The sequence below is a fragment of the Ranitomeya variabilis genome, chromosome 2 (assembly GCF_051348905.1).
Source record: "Ranitomeya variabilis isolate aRanVar5 chromosome 2, aRanVar5.hap1, whole genome shotgun sequence".
Lineage (NCBI taxonomy): Eukaryota > Metazoa > Chordata > Amphibia > Anura > Dendrobatidae > Ranitomeya > Ranitomeya variabilis.
In genome coordinates this window covers 276176018-276191755 of record NC_135233.1, presented here as the reverse complement: position 1 = coordinate 276191755, position 15738 = coordinate 276176018, and the positions used below count along the sequence as shown (strand labels likewise).

At 42.7% G+C, this 15738-nt stretch overlaps 1 protein-coding gene across 4 annotated transcripts in view; it reads left to right on the top strand.

Moving 5' to 3' along the window:
* The window catches only part of TEX11 (testis expressed 11), a 301033-nt gene extending 288668 nt beyond the window's left edge, over nucleotides 1-12365 (top strand). For all 4 annotated transcript variants that reach the window (XM_077284979.1, XM_077284978.1, XM_077284977.1 and 1 more), the window contains 2 exons: nucleotides 7426-7590; nucleotides 11130-12365. In XM_077284979.1, the coding sequence (XP_077141094.1) occupies nucleotides 7426-7590; nucleotides 11130-11195 (231 nt within the window). In that variant the 3' untranslated portion in view covers nucleotides 11196-12365. The remainder of the gene's footprint in view (nucleotides 1-7425; nucleotides 7591-11129) is intronic.
* Nucleotides 12366-15738: the final 3373 nt, after the last annotated feature.

The window sequence follows — 15738 nt, the reverse complement described above, 5'->3', positions numbered from 1 at the left end:
CTCTGTACGGCGACCTCCACCCCAGGGCTTTCAGAACTAATCCTGGAAAATTCACTAAAATAGAATGGTGAGGTTCCGGTAGATTGATGTACTCGACTGTTAAAAGCAAACTCAGCCAGAGGTAAAAATGAAGACCAGTCCTCCTGTCGAGCTGCCACAAAGACTGATTTGTCCTCTCAAATTCGAAAATAGTCGACAGCACATCAGATATGGGGATGCAAGTCTTAGTTCCACCGGACCCAATGGAAAAGTACATACCAAAAAGAAGTGAATTACAGCATCCAATCCAGGTGAATCATCAAAAGGTTCTTTATTGTGCCGGATGCATCTGGCACAATAAAGAACCTTTTGATAATTCACCGGGATTGGATGCTGTCCTTCACTTCTTTTTGATTTGTCCTCTCAGTCTGACCGTTGGTTTCAGGGTGATAGGCATATGAAAATGACAAGTCATTCCCTAGTTTACTGCAAAAAGCTCTCCAAAATTTAGAGGCAAATTGTACTCCCCTATCAGACACAATGTTCAGAGGGATCACATGTAACCTTACAATATGAGAAATAAACAACCTGGAGATTGTCTCTGCATTAGGTAATCCTGACAAAGGAACAAAATGAGCTTGTTTGCTGAATTGATCAACTGCCACTCAGATAGCAGTTTCCCCATCAGACAGAGGCAAATCTGTAATGAAATCCATGGACAAATGAGTCCATGGTCTTTCTGGAATAGGCAATGGAGCCAATTCCCCAGCCAGACGGCTATGACTGACTTTGGCACGTGTGCAGACTTCACAAACAGATACAAAATCTTTAATATCATTATGCATGGACTGCCACCAAAAAAGTCTAGCCACAGCTTTCCTTGCAGCAGTAACCCCAGGATGACCACTTAAAACAGAATCATGAAATTCCTGTAACACCCGCAATCTTAGGTACACAGGCACAAATAGTAACTTCCGATTACCAACATCATAATTTCTCTCTGCCGGTGAAAATTTTTTAGAAAGAAAAGCACATGGACGCAGGTTAGCCAGAGTTTTGGGCCCCTGTGATACAACTGCCCCCACTCTGATCTCCGAAGCATCCACCTCTACAATGAACGGTTCTTGAAGATCAGGTTGGATCAGAATGGGTGCTGACATAACACAATCTTTTAATCTTTCAAAAGCCCTGATCGGACCCGGGGACCAAACCTTGAGATACGCCCCCTTACATGTAAGGTCAGTAAGTGGTTTAGCAATCTGTGAAAACCCCTTGGTAAATTTTTTGTAATAGTTGGCGAATCTCAGAAAACACTGCAAAGCCTTAAGATCATGAGGTTGAACCCAATCGATTATGGCCTGCACGTTCCCAGGGTCCACCTTAAACCCTTCTGTTGAAAAAATAAACCCCAAGAAAGATCTCCTGAACAGAAAAAGCAAATTTCTCTAATTTAGCAAATAGAGTCCTCCCTTAGCCTCTGTAACACAACACGGACATATACCTGGTGAGTTTCCAAGTCTGAAAATTAAAATGTCATCGAGGTAAATCACAACAAATCTTCAAATGCAATCAGAGAAAATATCATTCATAAAATATTGAAACACAGCAGGTGCATTAGATAATCCAAAAGGTATGACAAGTTTTTCAAGCAGACCCTTAGACTGTTAAAAATGCCGTTTTCCACTCATCACTAGTGATAAGGAGTATACTCGTTGCTCGGGTTTTCCCGAGCAGGCTTGGGTGGTCTCTGAGTATTTGTGACTGCTCGGAGATTTAGTTTTTATTAACTCAGCTGCATAATTTATGGCTGCTAGCCAGCCTGAGTACATGTGGGGATTGCCTGGTTGCTAGGGAATCCCCACATGTAATCAAGCTGTCTAGTAGCCGCAAGTCATGCAGCTGAGGCAAGGAAAACTAAATCTCCGAGCACTCACAAATACTCAGAGACCACCTGAGCAACGAGTATACTCGCTCATCACTACTCCCACTACTACTAGAAAAAGGTACCTGAGAGTCTGGGTGACATCCTTGGCCGTCACCCAGACTCAGACGTTCTCCCGATGGTTTGATAGCTTCAGGACGAGTTGGGCAATTCTTAAGAATTAAGAGACCACAGTATATACAAAGACTGAGATCCTGTCTCCGCAATTCGAAGACTGGCAACTCTAACCTCGCGTAAATGGATCTTCTCCGGGGAAGTATAACATGCGGCTTGCTGTTCACCATGCCTCTCACGGATTCTATGGTCCATTCATATGGCCTGAGTCATGGCCTCCATCAGAGGACAAGGGGGCATCATGGAGGACCAGAGCATCCTTGAGTGTCTCGGAAAGGCCTCTTTTGGAACCAGCTCCTGAGAGCAGCATCGTTCCATAGAACTTCAGTGGACCACTGCCGGAACTCAGTACAGTAGCCCTCAGGTGTGCGACCCCCCCTGCGCCAGGTTTATGATCTTAACCTCATCATCCTGGAATCTGTCGGGTTTGTCATATATCAGACCTAAACTGTCAAAAAAGGCATCAACAGAAAACCGTTCTGTAGCTTGTGGGGACAAAGAAAATGCCCAGGTCAGAGGACCCCCTCGCAGTAGGGACATGATTATGCCCACCCGCTGGAACTCCTCCCCTTACGACCGGGGATGCAGGGTAAAAAATAGCTTACAGCTCTCCCTGAATACCCTAAACTGGTCTTTCTCTCCCAAAATTTTTCAGGGAGGGATATCACAGGTTTGGGAGAGACCAACTGTACATCAGAGGGTATTGACATCACAGTCAGTGGGGGGCTATGTGGGGGTCTTCATCAAGTTATCTGACCCTGCAATTGATATTGTGATGACACCAGACTCTGACGCAGATAACTCAGGATCTGGCGAAGAATTGCCAGATTCGCCACATGGTCACAAAGCGTGTGAACAGGATCCACACTGGCGAAAAATAAAAACATATGGGCCAGACATAATGTAACGCTAGTCACTTCTCACTGCCAAGTTTTGAGTCAGAAGGGTCAAGAGTCCAAGGTCAGAAGCCAGGAGGGTATGTCATAAATAGTGATGAGCGAGTGTACTCGTTGCTCAAGTTTTCCCCGAGCACGCTCGGGTGACCGAGTATTTGTTAGTGTTCGGAGAATAAGTTTTCATCGCCTCAGCTGAATGATTTACAGCTACTAGACAGCTTGATTACATGTGAGGATTCCTAGACAACCCCCACATGTACTTAGCCTGGCTAATAGCTGTAAATCATTCAGCTGCCGTGATGAAAACTTAAACTCCAAACACTAACAAATACTCGTAGGTCACCTGAGCGTGCTAGGGAAAACACGAGCAACGAGTACACTCGCTCATCACTAGTCAAACAGAAGGATGAGACAAGAGCGTAGTCAGGTAACGTTCCGAGGTCAGAGTACCGGGAGGATAACGGATCAGAGCTGAAAGGGTTAAACAGGTGGTCAGTATGAAGTCCAAGGAGTCAGGCAACAGATCCGGCCTATACAGTCATGGCCAAAAGTTTTGAGAATGACACCAAAATTATATTTTCACATGATCTGCTGCCCTCTTGTTTTTATTAGTGTTTGTCTGATGTTTATATCACATACAGAAATATAATTGCAATCATATTATGAGTACCAATAGGTTATATTGACAGTTAGAATGAGTTAATGCAGCAAGTCAATATTTGCAGTGTTGACCCTTCTTCAAGACCTCTGCATTTCTCCCTGGCATGCTCTCAATCAACTTCTGGACCAAATCCTGACTGATAGTAGTCCATTCTTGCATAATCAATGCTTGCATTTTGCCAGAATTTGTTGGTTTTTGTTTGTCCACCCGTCTCTTGATGATTGACCACAAGTTCTCAATGGGATTAAGATCTGGGGAGTTTCCAGGCCATGGACCCAAAATCTCTATGTTTTGTTCCATGAGCCATTTAGTTATCACCTTTGCTTTATGGCAAGGTGCTCCATCATGCTGGAAAAGGCATTGTTGGGCGCCAAACTGCTCTTGGACGGTTGGGAGAAGTTGCTCTTGGAGGACATTCTGGTACCATTCTTTATTCATGGCTGTGTTTTTAGGCAAGACTGTGAGTGAGCCGATTCCCTTGGCTGAGAAGCAACCCCACACATGAATGGTTTCAGGATGCTTTACAGTTGGCATGACACAAGACTGGTGGTAGCGCTCACCTCTTCTTCTCCGAATAAACTGTTTTCCAGATGTCCCAAACAATCGAAAAGGGGATTCATCAGAGAAAATGACTTTGCCCCAGTCCTCAGCAGTCCACTCCCTGTACCTTTTGCAGAATATCAGTCGGTCCCTGATGTTTTTTCTGGAGAGAAGTGGCTTCTTTGCTGCCCTCCTTGAAACCAGGCCTTGCTCAAAGAGTCTCCGCCTCACAGTGCGTGCAGAAGCACTCACACCAGCCTGCTGCCATTCCTGAGCAAGCTCGGCACTGCTGGTAGTCCGATCCCGCAGCTGAAACAGTTTTAAGATACGGTCCTGGCGCTTGCTGGTCTTTCTTGGGCGCCCTGGAGCCTTTTTGACAACAATGGAAGCACTCTCCTTGAAGTTCTTGATGATGCGATAGATTGTTGACTGAGGTGCAATCTTTGTAGCTGCGATACTCTTCCCTGTTAGGCCATTTTTGTGCAGTGCAATGATGGCTGCACGTGTTTCTTTAGAGATAATAACCATGGTTAACTGAAGAGAAACAATGATACCAAGCACCAGGCTCCTTTTAAAGTGTCCAGTGATGTCATTCTTACTTAATCATGACTGATTGATCGCCAGCCCTGTCCTCATCACCCACACCTGTGTTAATGGATCAATCACTAAAACGATGTTAGCTGCTCCTTTTAGGGTATGTGCACACGTTGCGGATTTCTTGCAGAAAATTCCTGAAGAAAACCGGAAATTTTCTGCAAGAAATCCGCATTTTTTTTTTTGCGTTTTTTTTCCGTTTTTTTAGCATTCTGCAAGCGTAATTAGCTTGCAGAATGCTAAAGTTTTCCCTGCGATCTGTAGCATCGCTTGGAAAACTGACTGACAGGTTGGTCACACTTGTCAAACATAGCGTTTGACAAGTGTGACCAACTTTTTACTATAGATGCAGCTTATGCAGCATCTATAGTAAAAGATAGAATGTTTAAAAATAATAAAAAAAATAAAAAAAATGCTTATACTCACCCAGACATCTCCTCAGCGGCCGTCCGGCTCCTCTTCTAGCTAGTCTGTGCGCACAGGACCTTCCGTGACGTCACGGTCCGGTCACGTGAGCGGTCACATGACCGCTCACGACCAATCACAGGACAGTGACGTCATTCAGCGAGGTCCTTCAGCGCACACCAGCTACAGGAACCGAACGGCAGCGTGCGAGGAGGCGGGAATACATCAAGGGTGAGTATAGGACTGTTTATTATTTTATTTCTTATTTTTTGACCACTTATATGGTGCCCAGTGCGTGGAGGAGAGTCTCCTCTCCTCCACCCTGGGTACCAACCGCATATAATCTGCTTACTTCCCGCATGGTGTGCACAGCCCCGTGCGGGAAGTAAGCAGATCAATGGACCCCTAGGTGTGCGGAATCCCTGCAATTCCGCATTTTTAATGAACATGTTGCTTTTTTTTCCGCTATGCGATTTTTTCGCGGAAAAAATCGCAACATTTGCACAAAAAATGCGGAATACCCTGTAAATAATAGGAGGCTTATGTAAGCGTTTTTTTTTCGCGTTTTTATCACGTTTTTATAGCGAAAAAACGCGAAAAAAACGCTAACAATCCTGAACGTGTGCACATGGCCTTAAGGCAGGACTGCAATGATGTTGAAATGTGTTTTGGGGGTTAAAGTTCATTTTCTGGGCAAATTTTGACTTTGCAAGTACAGTAATTGCTGTTAAGCTGATCACTCTGACATTCAGGAGTATATGCAAATTGCCATTAGAAAAAATGAAGCAGTAGACTTTGGAAAAATTAATATTTGTCTCATTCTCAAAATTTTTGTCCATGACTGTAGAACTCAAGGCACAGGAGAAACAAACCTCACAGGCTGAATGTATGTCTGGAAGTGGTCTGTGAGAAGCTGCTCAAGTTAAGTAGGCATGGCAATCACTTGGGATAATGAACACCTGGAAGCTGTCAATCAACACACTGACAGCTCAGCACACCCCTATACCAGATTGGATGGCCATGCTGTCCATCAAAGTACTGACAGCTTTAGCATGCCCTGTACTGGATTGGACGGCCGAACTGTCAGTAACTGCATCAAAGACACCCTCCCTGAGAGGTGGAACCGTGACAGTTCCCCATGATTGTGGATCCTACTGAAACAGGCTAAAGGCCCCGTCTCACACAGCGACGCTGCAGCGATACAGACAACGATGCTGATCGCTGCAGCGTCGCTGTTTTGTCGCTGTGTGGTCGCTGGGGAGCTGTCACACAGACAGCTCTCTCCAGCGACCAACGATCAGGGGAACGACTTCGGCATCGTTGAAACTGTCTTCAACGATGCCGAAGTCCCCCTGCAGCACCCGGGTAACCAGGGTAAACATCGGGTTACTAAGCGCAGGGCCGCGCTTAGTAACCCGATGTTTACCCTGGTTACCAAAAAAAACAAACACTACATACTCACCATCTGTTGCCCGTCAGGTCCCTTGGCGTCTGCTTCCTGCTCTGACTGAGTGCCGCCGTACAGCGAGAGCAGAGCGGTGACGTCACTGCTGTGCTCTCACTTTACGGCGGCAGTCAGAGCAGGAAGCAGACGCCAAGGGACCTGACGGGCAACAGATGGTGAGTATGTACTGTTTGTTTTTTTTGGTAACCAGGGTAAACATCGGGTTACTAAGCGCGGCCCTGCGCTTAGTAACCCGATGTTTACCCTGGTTACCAGTGAAGACATCGCTGGATCGGTGTCACACACACCGATTCAGCGATGTCAGCGGGACCTCAACGACCAAAAAAAGGTCCAGGCCATTCCGACACGACCAGCGATCTCGCAGCAGGGGCCTGATCGCTGGTACGTGTCACACATAGCGAGATCGCTACTGAGGTCGCTGTTGCGTCACAAAACTTGTGACTCAGCAGCGATCTCGCTATGTGAGACGGGGCCTTAAGGGACCTTTGTAAACACTTAGGAAGCCTTTGCAGGTGTTTTTTGTTAATTATTCTAATTTACTGAAATAATGACTTTTGGGTTTTCATTGGCTGTAAGCCTTAATCATCAATATTAATAGAAATAAACATGTGAAATAGATCACTCTGTTTGTAATGACTATATAATACAGGAGTTTCACTTTTGTTTAGAAAAAAATTACTTTTTGATGATATTCTAATTTAGTGAGAAGCACCTGTATATCAAGCTGGGTGTTAGTGTATACTAATAAAGGTATATTTTAATATGGGCTTGTTGTAAACGCTGTAATGGCACACTGACTTACATCCACATATATATTCTTTTTATTCAGGAAAATTACCCAGAGGTAGAAACCCTATGGCTAATGACTCGGGCTTGGAACAATGGGATTTTCCATTACAGTGCAGAAAAATACTTAGATGCTGAACGCTGGTGTACATTGGCACTGTCTTGTCTGAGTTACTTAGGATCATTGAAGAGCAGTTATGAAAGCAAGGTATTTGGGCAAAAATAGAAGGATATGACATTTTAAAACACATGATTTTATTGTACATAGGGGTGCATATGTATTTTTTTTACTAATATGATTTCTGGTGGAGCAGATTGGCTTTAATGCACAGTGTAAGGGTACATTTCCACTGGCGAGGAAAACGGACGAGTGCAATCCGATAAAAAATCGGATTGCACTCGGACCAATGTTATTCAATAGGTGTCTTTTCATTTGCGATTTTTTTCTCGGCCGAAATCGGACTGAGAAAAAAATCGCAGCTTGCTGCGATTTGCTGCGAGTCTCGGACGAGACTCGCCAATGCAAGTCAATGGGTGCGAGAAAAAAAAATCGCACAGCACTCGCACCATGCGAGTTCTGTCCGATTTTTACGCACCGGTGTCCTTTGAAAAGCCGGCAATTCAGCGCGGTGTACAGTAAAATCACACTGACAGGTTAGAATAGACTAGATATATACACATAGAATGTGTATATATACATATATATATGTCAGTGAGACACCTATATATGTATATTTATATTTAATGCAGCGCTAGATAGCATAAAAGCCACTAATTCAATTGCCGGCTTTTGCTCTCTCCTTCACAAACCCGACATGATATGAGACATGGCTTACATACAGTAAACCATCTCATATCCCCTTTTTTTTGCATATTCCACACTACTGTTAGTAGTGTGTATGTGCAAAATTTGGCCGCTATAGCTGCTCAAATAAAGGGTTAAATGGCGGAAAAAATTGGCGTGGGCTCCCGCGCAATTTTCTCCGCCAGAGTGGTAAAGCCAGTGACGGAGGGCAGATATTAATAGCCAGGAGAGGGTCCATGGTTATTGGCCCCCCCCGTGGCTACAAACATCTGCCCCCAGCCACCCCAGAAAAGGCACATCTGGAAGATGCGCCTATTCTGGCACTTGGCCACTCTCTTCCCACTCCCTGTAGCGGTGGGATATGGGGTAATGAAGGGTTAATGCCACCTTGCTATTGTAAGGTGACATTAAGCCAGATTAATAATGGAGAGGCGTCAATTATGACACCTATCCATTATTAATCCAATTGTTTGAAAGGGTTAAAACACACACGATTTAAAAGTATTTTAATGCAATAAACACAGCGGTTGTTTTAATAATTTATTGCTCTCTCAATCAATTTCCAGGCCCTCGCTTGTCAAAACAATAAACACACAATATACATACCTTCTGCTGACCCGTCACGTCCCACGAAGTAATCCATCTGAAGGGGTTAAAATAATTTACAAGCAGGAGCCCTGCAAATGCAGCTGTGCTCCGTGCCTGTAATTCCCCGGCGAATGAAGGAAATGTAGGTCATTGACCTACATTTCTTTCAGTCGCGGTGATGCGCCCCCTGGTGGATGTCCTCATATGACCTGGAGCGTGGGAAAAAGTTCCCAGGCTGCAGTTCATGAGAACATCCAGCAGGGGCGCATCACCGCGACTCAATGTAAGTATGGATCACCGCGACTGAATGTAAGTATAGATCACTGCTTTCCTTTCAGCACCCGGGGGATTACAGACACGAGCGAGTGGTTTATCGCAGCTCGTGCCTGTAATATTAGTTAACCCCTTCAGATGGATTACCTCGTGGGACGTGACAGTTCATCAGAGAGGGTATGTATATTGTGTGTTTATTGTTTTGCCAAGCGAGGGTGTTGCTGATGGATTGAGAGAGCAATAAAATACTAAAACAACCTGTTTCTTTCATTAAAATACTTTTAAATCGTGTGTGTGTGTTTTTTAACCCTTTCAAACAATTGGATTAATAATGGATAGGTGTCATAATTGACGCCTCTCCATTATTAATCTGGCTTAATGTCACCTTACAATAGCAAGGTGGCATTAACCCTTCATTACCCCATATCCCACCGCTACAGGGAGTGGGAAGAGAGTGGCCAAGTGCCAGAATAGGCGCATCTTCCAGATGTGCCTTTTCTGGGGTGGCTGGGGGCAGATGTTTGTAGCCAGGGGGGGCCAATAACCATGGACCCTCTCCTGGCTATTAATATCTGCCCTCAGTCACTGGCTTTACCATTCTGGCGGAGAAAATTGCGCGGGAGCCCACGCCAATTTTTTCCGCCATTTAACCCTTTATTTGAGCAGCTACAGCGGCCAAATTTTGCACATACACACTACTAACATTAGTAGTGTGGAATATGCAAAAAAAAAGGGGATATGAGATGGTTTACTGTATGTAAACCATGTCTCATATCCTGTCGGGTTTGTGAAGGAGAGAGCAAAAGCCGGCAATTGAATTAGCGGCTTTTATGCTATCTAGCGCTGTATTAAATATAAATATACATATATAGGTGTCTCACTGACATATATATATGTATATACACACATTCTATGTGCATATATCTACTCTATTCTAACCTGTCAGTGTGATTTTACTGTACACGGCGCTGATTTGCCGGCTTTTCAAAGGACACTGGTGCGTAAAAATCGGACAGCAATACGGATGTCATACTGATGTCATACGGATGATGCGATTAAAAATCGCATTACACTCGCATGACAATCGCATACGTTACATCCGTTTTTTCGGTCCAGATTACGGACCGATTTGTCTCTCGCCAGTGGAAATGTACCCTAATTCTGAGGGCAATGGTCAGTGGGTCTGCAATTTGCTCAGGCTAACAGGAAAAAAAAAACACCATTATGTTGCCTTTGGCTCTCATTAACAATGTAACAATGTATGAATTAAGATAATATTTTTGTTTCCAAATAGAAAATCTAAACTTATTAGATGTTAAATAAAAAGGTATAACGAAAGAAACTTAGTCAGCTCCGATTGGGAAAATGGACAGAACCACAGCAAACTAAACCTTCTTGAACGCTCTGAAAGTAAAGAGCAGGTGTGGGAGGTACCACTCCAAGTCATGCCCAGGGGACTCAACCAGCAACTTAAGCATCGGATTAAGGGTACCATTGTTCACACAAACCATTGGTTTGTGTGTGATACGAACTTGATACCAGGTTTTGCACCTGCATTTTCTTACAGAGAGCGTCCATGAAATGAAACATGAACAGAGTCCCAAATATGTCCAAAAGGGCTTTTGCCATCTTCTCAGGCCTCGTTGAGGACAGAGTCACTGCCTCTGGGTATTGGGTAACAATCTACTACAGTAAGGATTAGATGGTTTCCAGAGGTGCTGAGGATGGCCAGTGGCCCAACTATGTCCACAGCAATCCTCTGGAATGGTTCCTCTATCACCAGCAAAGGGATTTAGGGAAGCTTTGGGGCAGGCCATCCAGTTGTAGAAAAAGGCTGTTACAGCAGAAACATTGCACTGGTTATCCAATACATCAAAAATTAAAAAATAGCTGCCAATGAAACAAAAAAACAAAAACAAAACAACACTGGATAGAACATTAAGTACTGTGTTTTTTTTTAATTTTTACATTAGCTAATATGTTGGATAACCCTTCTTACATGGTTGTAAAAAAAATATCTTATGTGTAATTCAAATATATACTGTATATATTAGACCATATATTTATATTTTCAAATTTAGATGACTGTCATCTACAACAATATTCAGGAAAAAAGTGCAAGAGTAAAAGAAGCTTTGAAGGACTGACACCTACATTTGCTTACAATTTGGTTGCAGATAAAAAAAAAAAAGTTTCTATTTTTCGTTAGCTTAGCAGTCCAAGAGAGAAATTTAATTTGATGTGTTAATAAAATGTTTTGGTGTTCAATGTTCAAATATACTGTACAAAGCATATGTAACAATGTTCGTATATGCAAGTGTATAGCAGTTCACTTTCTTTGCAGCAGCTCTAGAACCCATTTAAGTTTCCTTATTTGGGCACATTTATCAAAGCGAATACTTTAGTTTTCTATAGAACAGAATGATATACAGAATGTTTATGGAGCCACTGGTTTTTTCTTATATCAAAAAATCTTTGTACATCAGTTGCACACAGTGCGATTTGAAAGACATACCATTACCCCTTTATGACAAATGAAAGGACTTTAACTCTGACAGAAGGTTGTCCGGAAACTATGCTATGTGTGTCTATGAAGAGAAAGGTAAAATAGATAAGTGCCCATACGGTGACACTAAAATAAAGCGAGGCTGAGGTGAAATATAGCTCACTTAGTGGAGTTGTGCATGTCACAGCTCCAATGTAAGCCTGTATTAAAGACAGCCTCTGCCGTCACGCCAGCAGATAGAAGGATCCTATTCTTCTGCATAAAAACAGATAAGAAGTGGAGTGTAGGCGTTTTATGATGCCCATGTGCTGCTGTAAAAGTTGAGTAGTTCCACACTCTGATGCAAGTTCAAGTTGCTTTATTGATGCGTTTCTGGTTCGAAACGAACAATTGTTCAAAATAAACTAAAGATAAGAAGGTTGCAGTTCGAACCAGAAACGCGTCAATAAAGCAACTTGAACTTGCATCAGAGTGTGGAACTCATCTTCTCCAGCAGCGCAGTCATCATCAAACGCCTACTCTCCACTTGTTATCCACATATGCCTAGTTTAATAGCTTAGTTTAATAGCTGTGTCATATTCCACAAGCTGAACTTTAATCATATACTGGTGTTTGTCCCACCGTATTTCTGCATGTTAGCTTGATAGCTTTTAGCTCTTGTTAGCTTTTCTTCCACGATTTTAGGTTTCATTTAGGAAACTTTTAGCAACCATTTTTTATTACACAGCTTTGAAAAATGAGGCCTTTTTTTACTGTAGTTACTGTTTGGTGGGTTTCTTACCCTTTCTTGTGAATAAAATGTTAATTAAAATAGCAGTTTAGTGCTTTGTATTTATTCTATAACTACTGTAGTTCTCCAGTATATAACATTTGGTTAGTGTTCCCACATTTACCAGTAGTATTCCTTTATATGAATGTTCCTGGATTTCTTCGCCTTAGTTAGGTCATGTGATTTCCTGGGTTAACCACTGAGAATTGTATGCCTTTATGTTCTGTGAAGGGGGTCATTATTTCAGCACCAGAACTGCATGTTTAATGAAATTGCCTAAATTGTATTATTGAAATCCACAGAGAAGAACAAACTTGTATCACAGACACTAATGATGATTGCACAACTCCTGTTCCAGTTTGGCTTAGATCACAAGAGAATATAAAAAAGTTTTAAGAACGGAAGTAAGGATTTTTCTCACCTCCATTAGTCAGTAAAAGCTGGATATATTTGACATCACACTGACAGCTAGTGGAGATTCTCAGTCCTACATCACTGCGTTTGAGTGAAATCATGAAAAATACATCACAGCTTTTAGCACCACGAAGAAGCATGATACTATGATGGACTTGACCTGCTGAACTCTATCATAATCCAGAGGTCCTCAATACCTCTAAGGGCTGATGCAGAAGCCATGGATTCTCTCATTTAAGACAATTGGGCCAGTTATGCTAATGACACTCTGATCAAACGCTTATCCTAGTGACAACATAGTGCAATCTGATTGTCTTGGATGAGACAATGGGAGAAGATGGAAAACAAAATGTCTCTATCTTCTCCATTGGGTCAGTGAGCAGATAGACTGCACTCAGATGTCATTCAAGTGCAGTCCAATGATTTCCACACACTCATTGACTTTCATGGCAGAATGCGATCAGAATATAGGATCAGACTTTGACATGCTGTGATTTTATTTTTTCGCAGACCGGCTCAGTCCGAGGAAAAAAAAAATGGTACGTGTGTGGCGCCATATAATAACATTGGTCCAAATGTGATCCGTTTTTTTGTTGGATCACATTTGGACAGAAAATACGATGGTATGAATGAGCTAGTAAGCAGAAAAAAAATTCAGCTTCCTTTTTCTTTTGGACACAAGTAGTGATGAGCGAGTGTACTTGTTGCTCGGGTTTTCCCAAGCATGCTCTGGTGGTCTCCGAGTATTTATGACTGCTCGGAGATTAAGTTTTCATCGCCTCAGCTGAATGGTTTACAGCTATTAGCCAGCTTGATTACATGTGGGGATTCCGTAGCAACCAGGCAACCCCCACATGTACTCAGCCTGGCTAATAGCTGTAAATAATTCAGCTGCCGCGATTAAAACAATCTCCGAACACTAACAAATACTCAGAGGTCACCCGAGCAATGAGTACACTCGCTCATCACTAGTCACAAGCTATTCTAAACCTGCCATTGGCTTCTTTCAACATCATGATGCCTAAATGCAAAAGCCCCCTCAATTCTCCCCCAAAAACCTTCTTCATCCCAGTCTAAACTTAATACAAGTCAACAATTGGACGGTCAGTACATGCATTATCAAACATTGAAAATTCATAACAACCGTGGGCGCCACTTCAGAATCACCATTGGATGATGCTTCATCAACCATGGATGCGAATTAATAATTTCGACATTGGAAACATTACCTCAAACATCTCCCACATGAAGAGGATTTTAAAAATGCTCATCTCTGAGGACAAAGAAACATGAAGAGAAGACATTGCAGCCATCAGCAAATATTTTAAAGAATTGGTGGACAGAGTAGAGGAATTAAAAGGAGAGCATGATGGGACTAGGACATATGATATGTTTACAACAAGATCACGTTTCACGCGACCCCGAAAAAGACATTGCGCTAGCGCAATCCGCTAGTGCTTAGCGCTAAACAGATTGCCCTAACGCAATGTGACCCTAGCCTTACTAATATTTTGCTTCCCACGTTACACAAACGGCTTCATTGAAATGTATGGAACGGATACTATGACCGCTGAATGCATTGTGCCTCCATCCTGGATGAGATGCTGCCCATGTGATGTCGCTCGGCGCCTATGGGAAAGAATTTTATTTGAATACAGGTAATGAACAGCAAAATGGAAGGTAGTAAGATTTCTAGTGACAGATGGATTTACAGTTTTGCATTTTGCTATTCATTAAACTCTGAGTAAAAGGATGTAAATATTACTCCACGCTGGCGGTCCTCATCTGTGGAGAGGGCTCCAGAGCGGAGTCTGCTGCACATGTGCAGAGTGTGTGTTAAATAGCCAGCATTTGACTAATAGCAGTAGCTGGAGTGAAACTCCCGATTGCTGCTGTTAACCATTCAGATGCAGCTGTCAAGTTCACAGCAACCGTTAAATGGAGTGGTTGAAAGCAGCAGCTCCCATTGTCCCCCTGCAATGTGATTGGGGGGCACAGATTGGTTATCATGGCAGCTAGGGGTCTGCTGAAGGACTTCCGGGCTGCCATCTTTGTACTCTTGTGAGGCCAAGCCATAGGAGACCTTCATTTACACTGTAAAATTGTGCTACTGCAGTATATAGAACAAGCAAAGGATCTCAGGTTCAAGTGTCCTAAGGAAACCAAAAATAAAAGCTTAAAATTCAAATCGCCCACATTAAATAAATCAACATTTGGTATTGCCTGCATAGTAAATACAGAAAAAAAAAATGATCAAAACATGAATAAAACAGCTCACAAATCAATCACAACTGCGGTTGACGGGAAAAAAAGTTACAGGTCTCAGGGAAAGGTGATGAATCCTGCTCGTCTTGGATGCAATGATAAGCAGAGATAGGTCTAGAGATCACATGGGTCTACGAGGCGCTCACGAGGGAACATAAGTGTCCCAGGAAGAGTTCTTCAACATGGCAACAACAGGTATTAAGTTGTTCGTGTGTGCAGCCTGCATGGACTAAACGTGCTACCATGGCCTGCAGAGTCTCTGAACTGGTCTCCCATTGAGCACATCTGTGACGTCATTGTTCAGCAATTGCAAAGGCAACTGCCAGCAGTGGATCTTGATTATTTACCCAAGCGCATTCAATGTGGCATTTACACTATATACATCAATGATATGCAAAAGTGGAAATAATCTTTTCCAAATATCTTAGTTACCAATCCTGCAATTTTCATAATTCCATAACTACTTCCCTTTGATATTACAATTTTAGTGTTCTGGCGTGAGTATACGTGTGCATCTATTCCTTTTGAAGAACATCTTTTCAAATTCCAACGAAAATTAATATGTTCAGAAATTGTTTTCAAAAAGAACATTTAACCTACAAATACTCATTGTATACATGGAGAGGAAAGCCTAATGTTGCCACTTTACTACAGTAAATTTGTAAAGTTAAAGGCCTCAATTCGGTAAGCTTGAAATGCCAAACAGCAGTCTTAATAAAGGCCGTGCAGGAGTTAG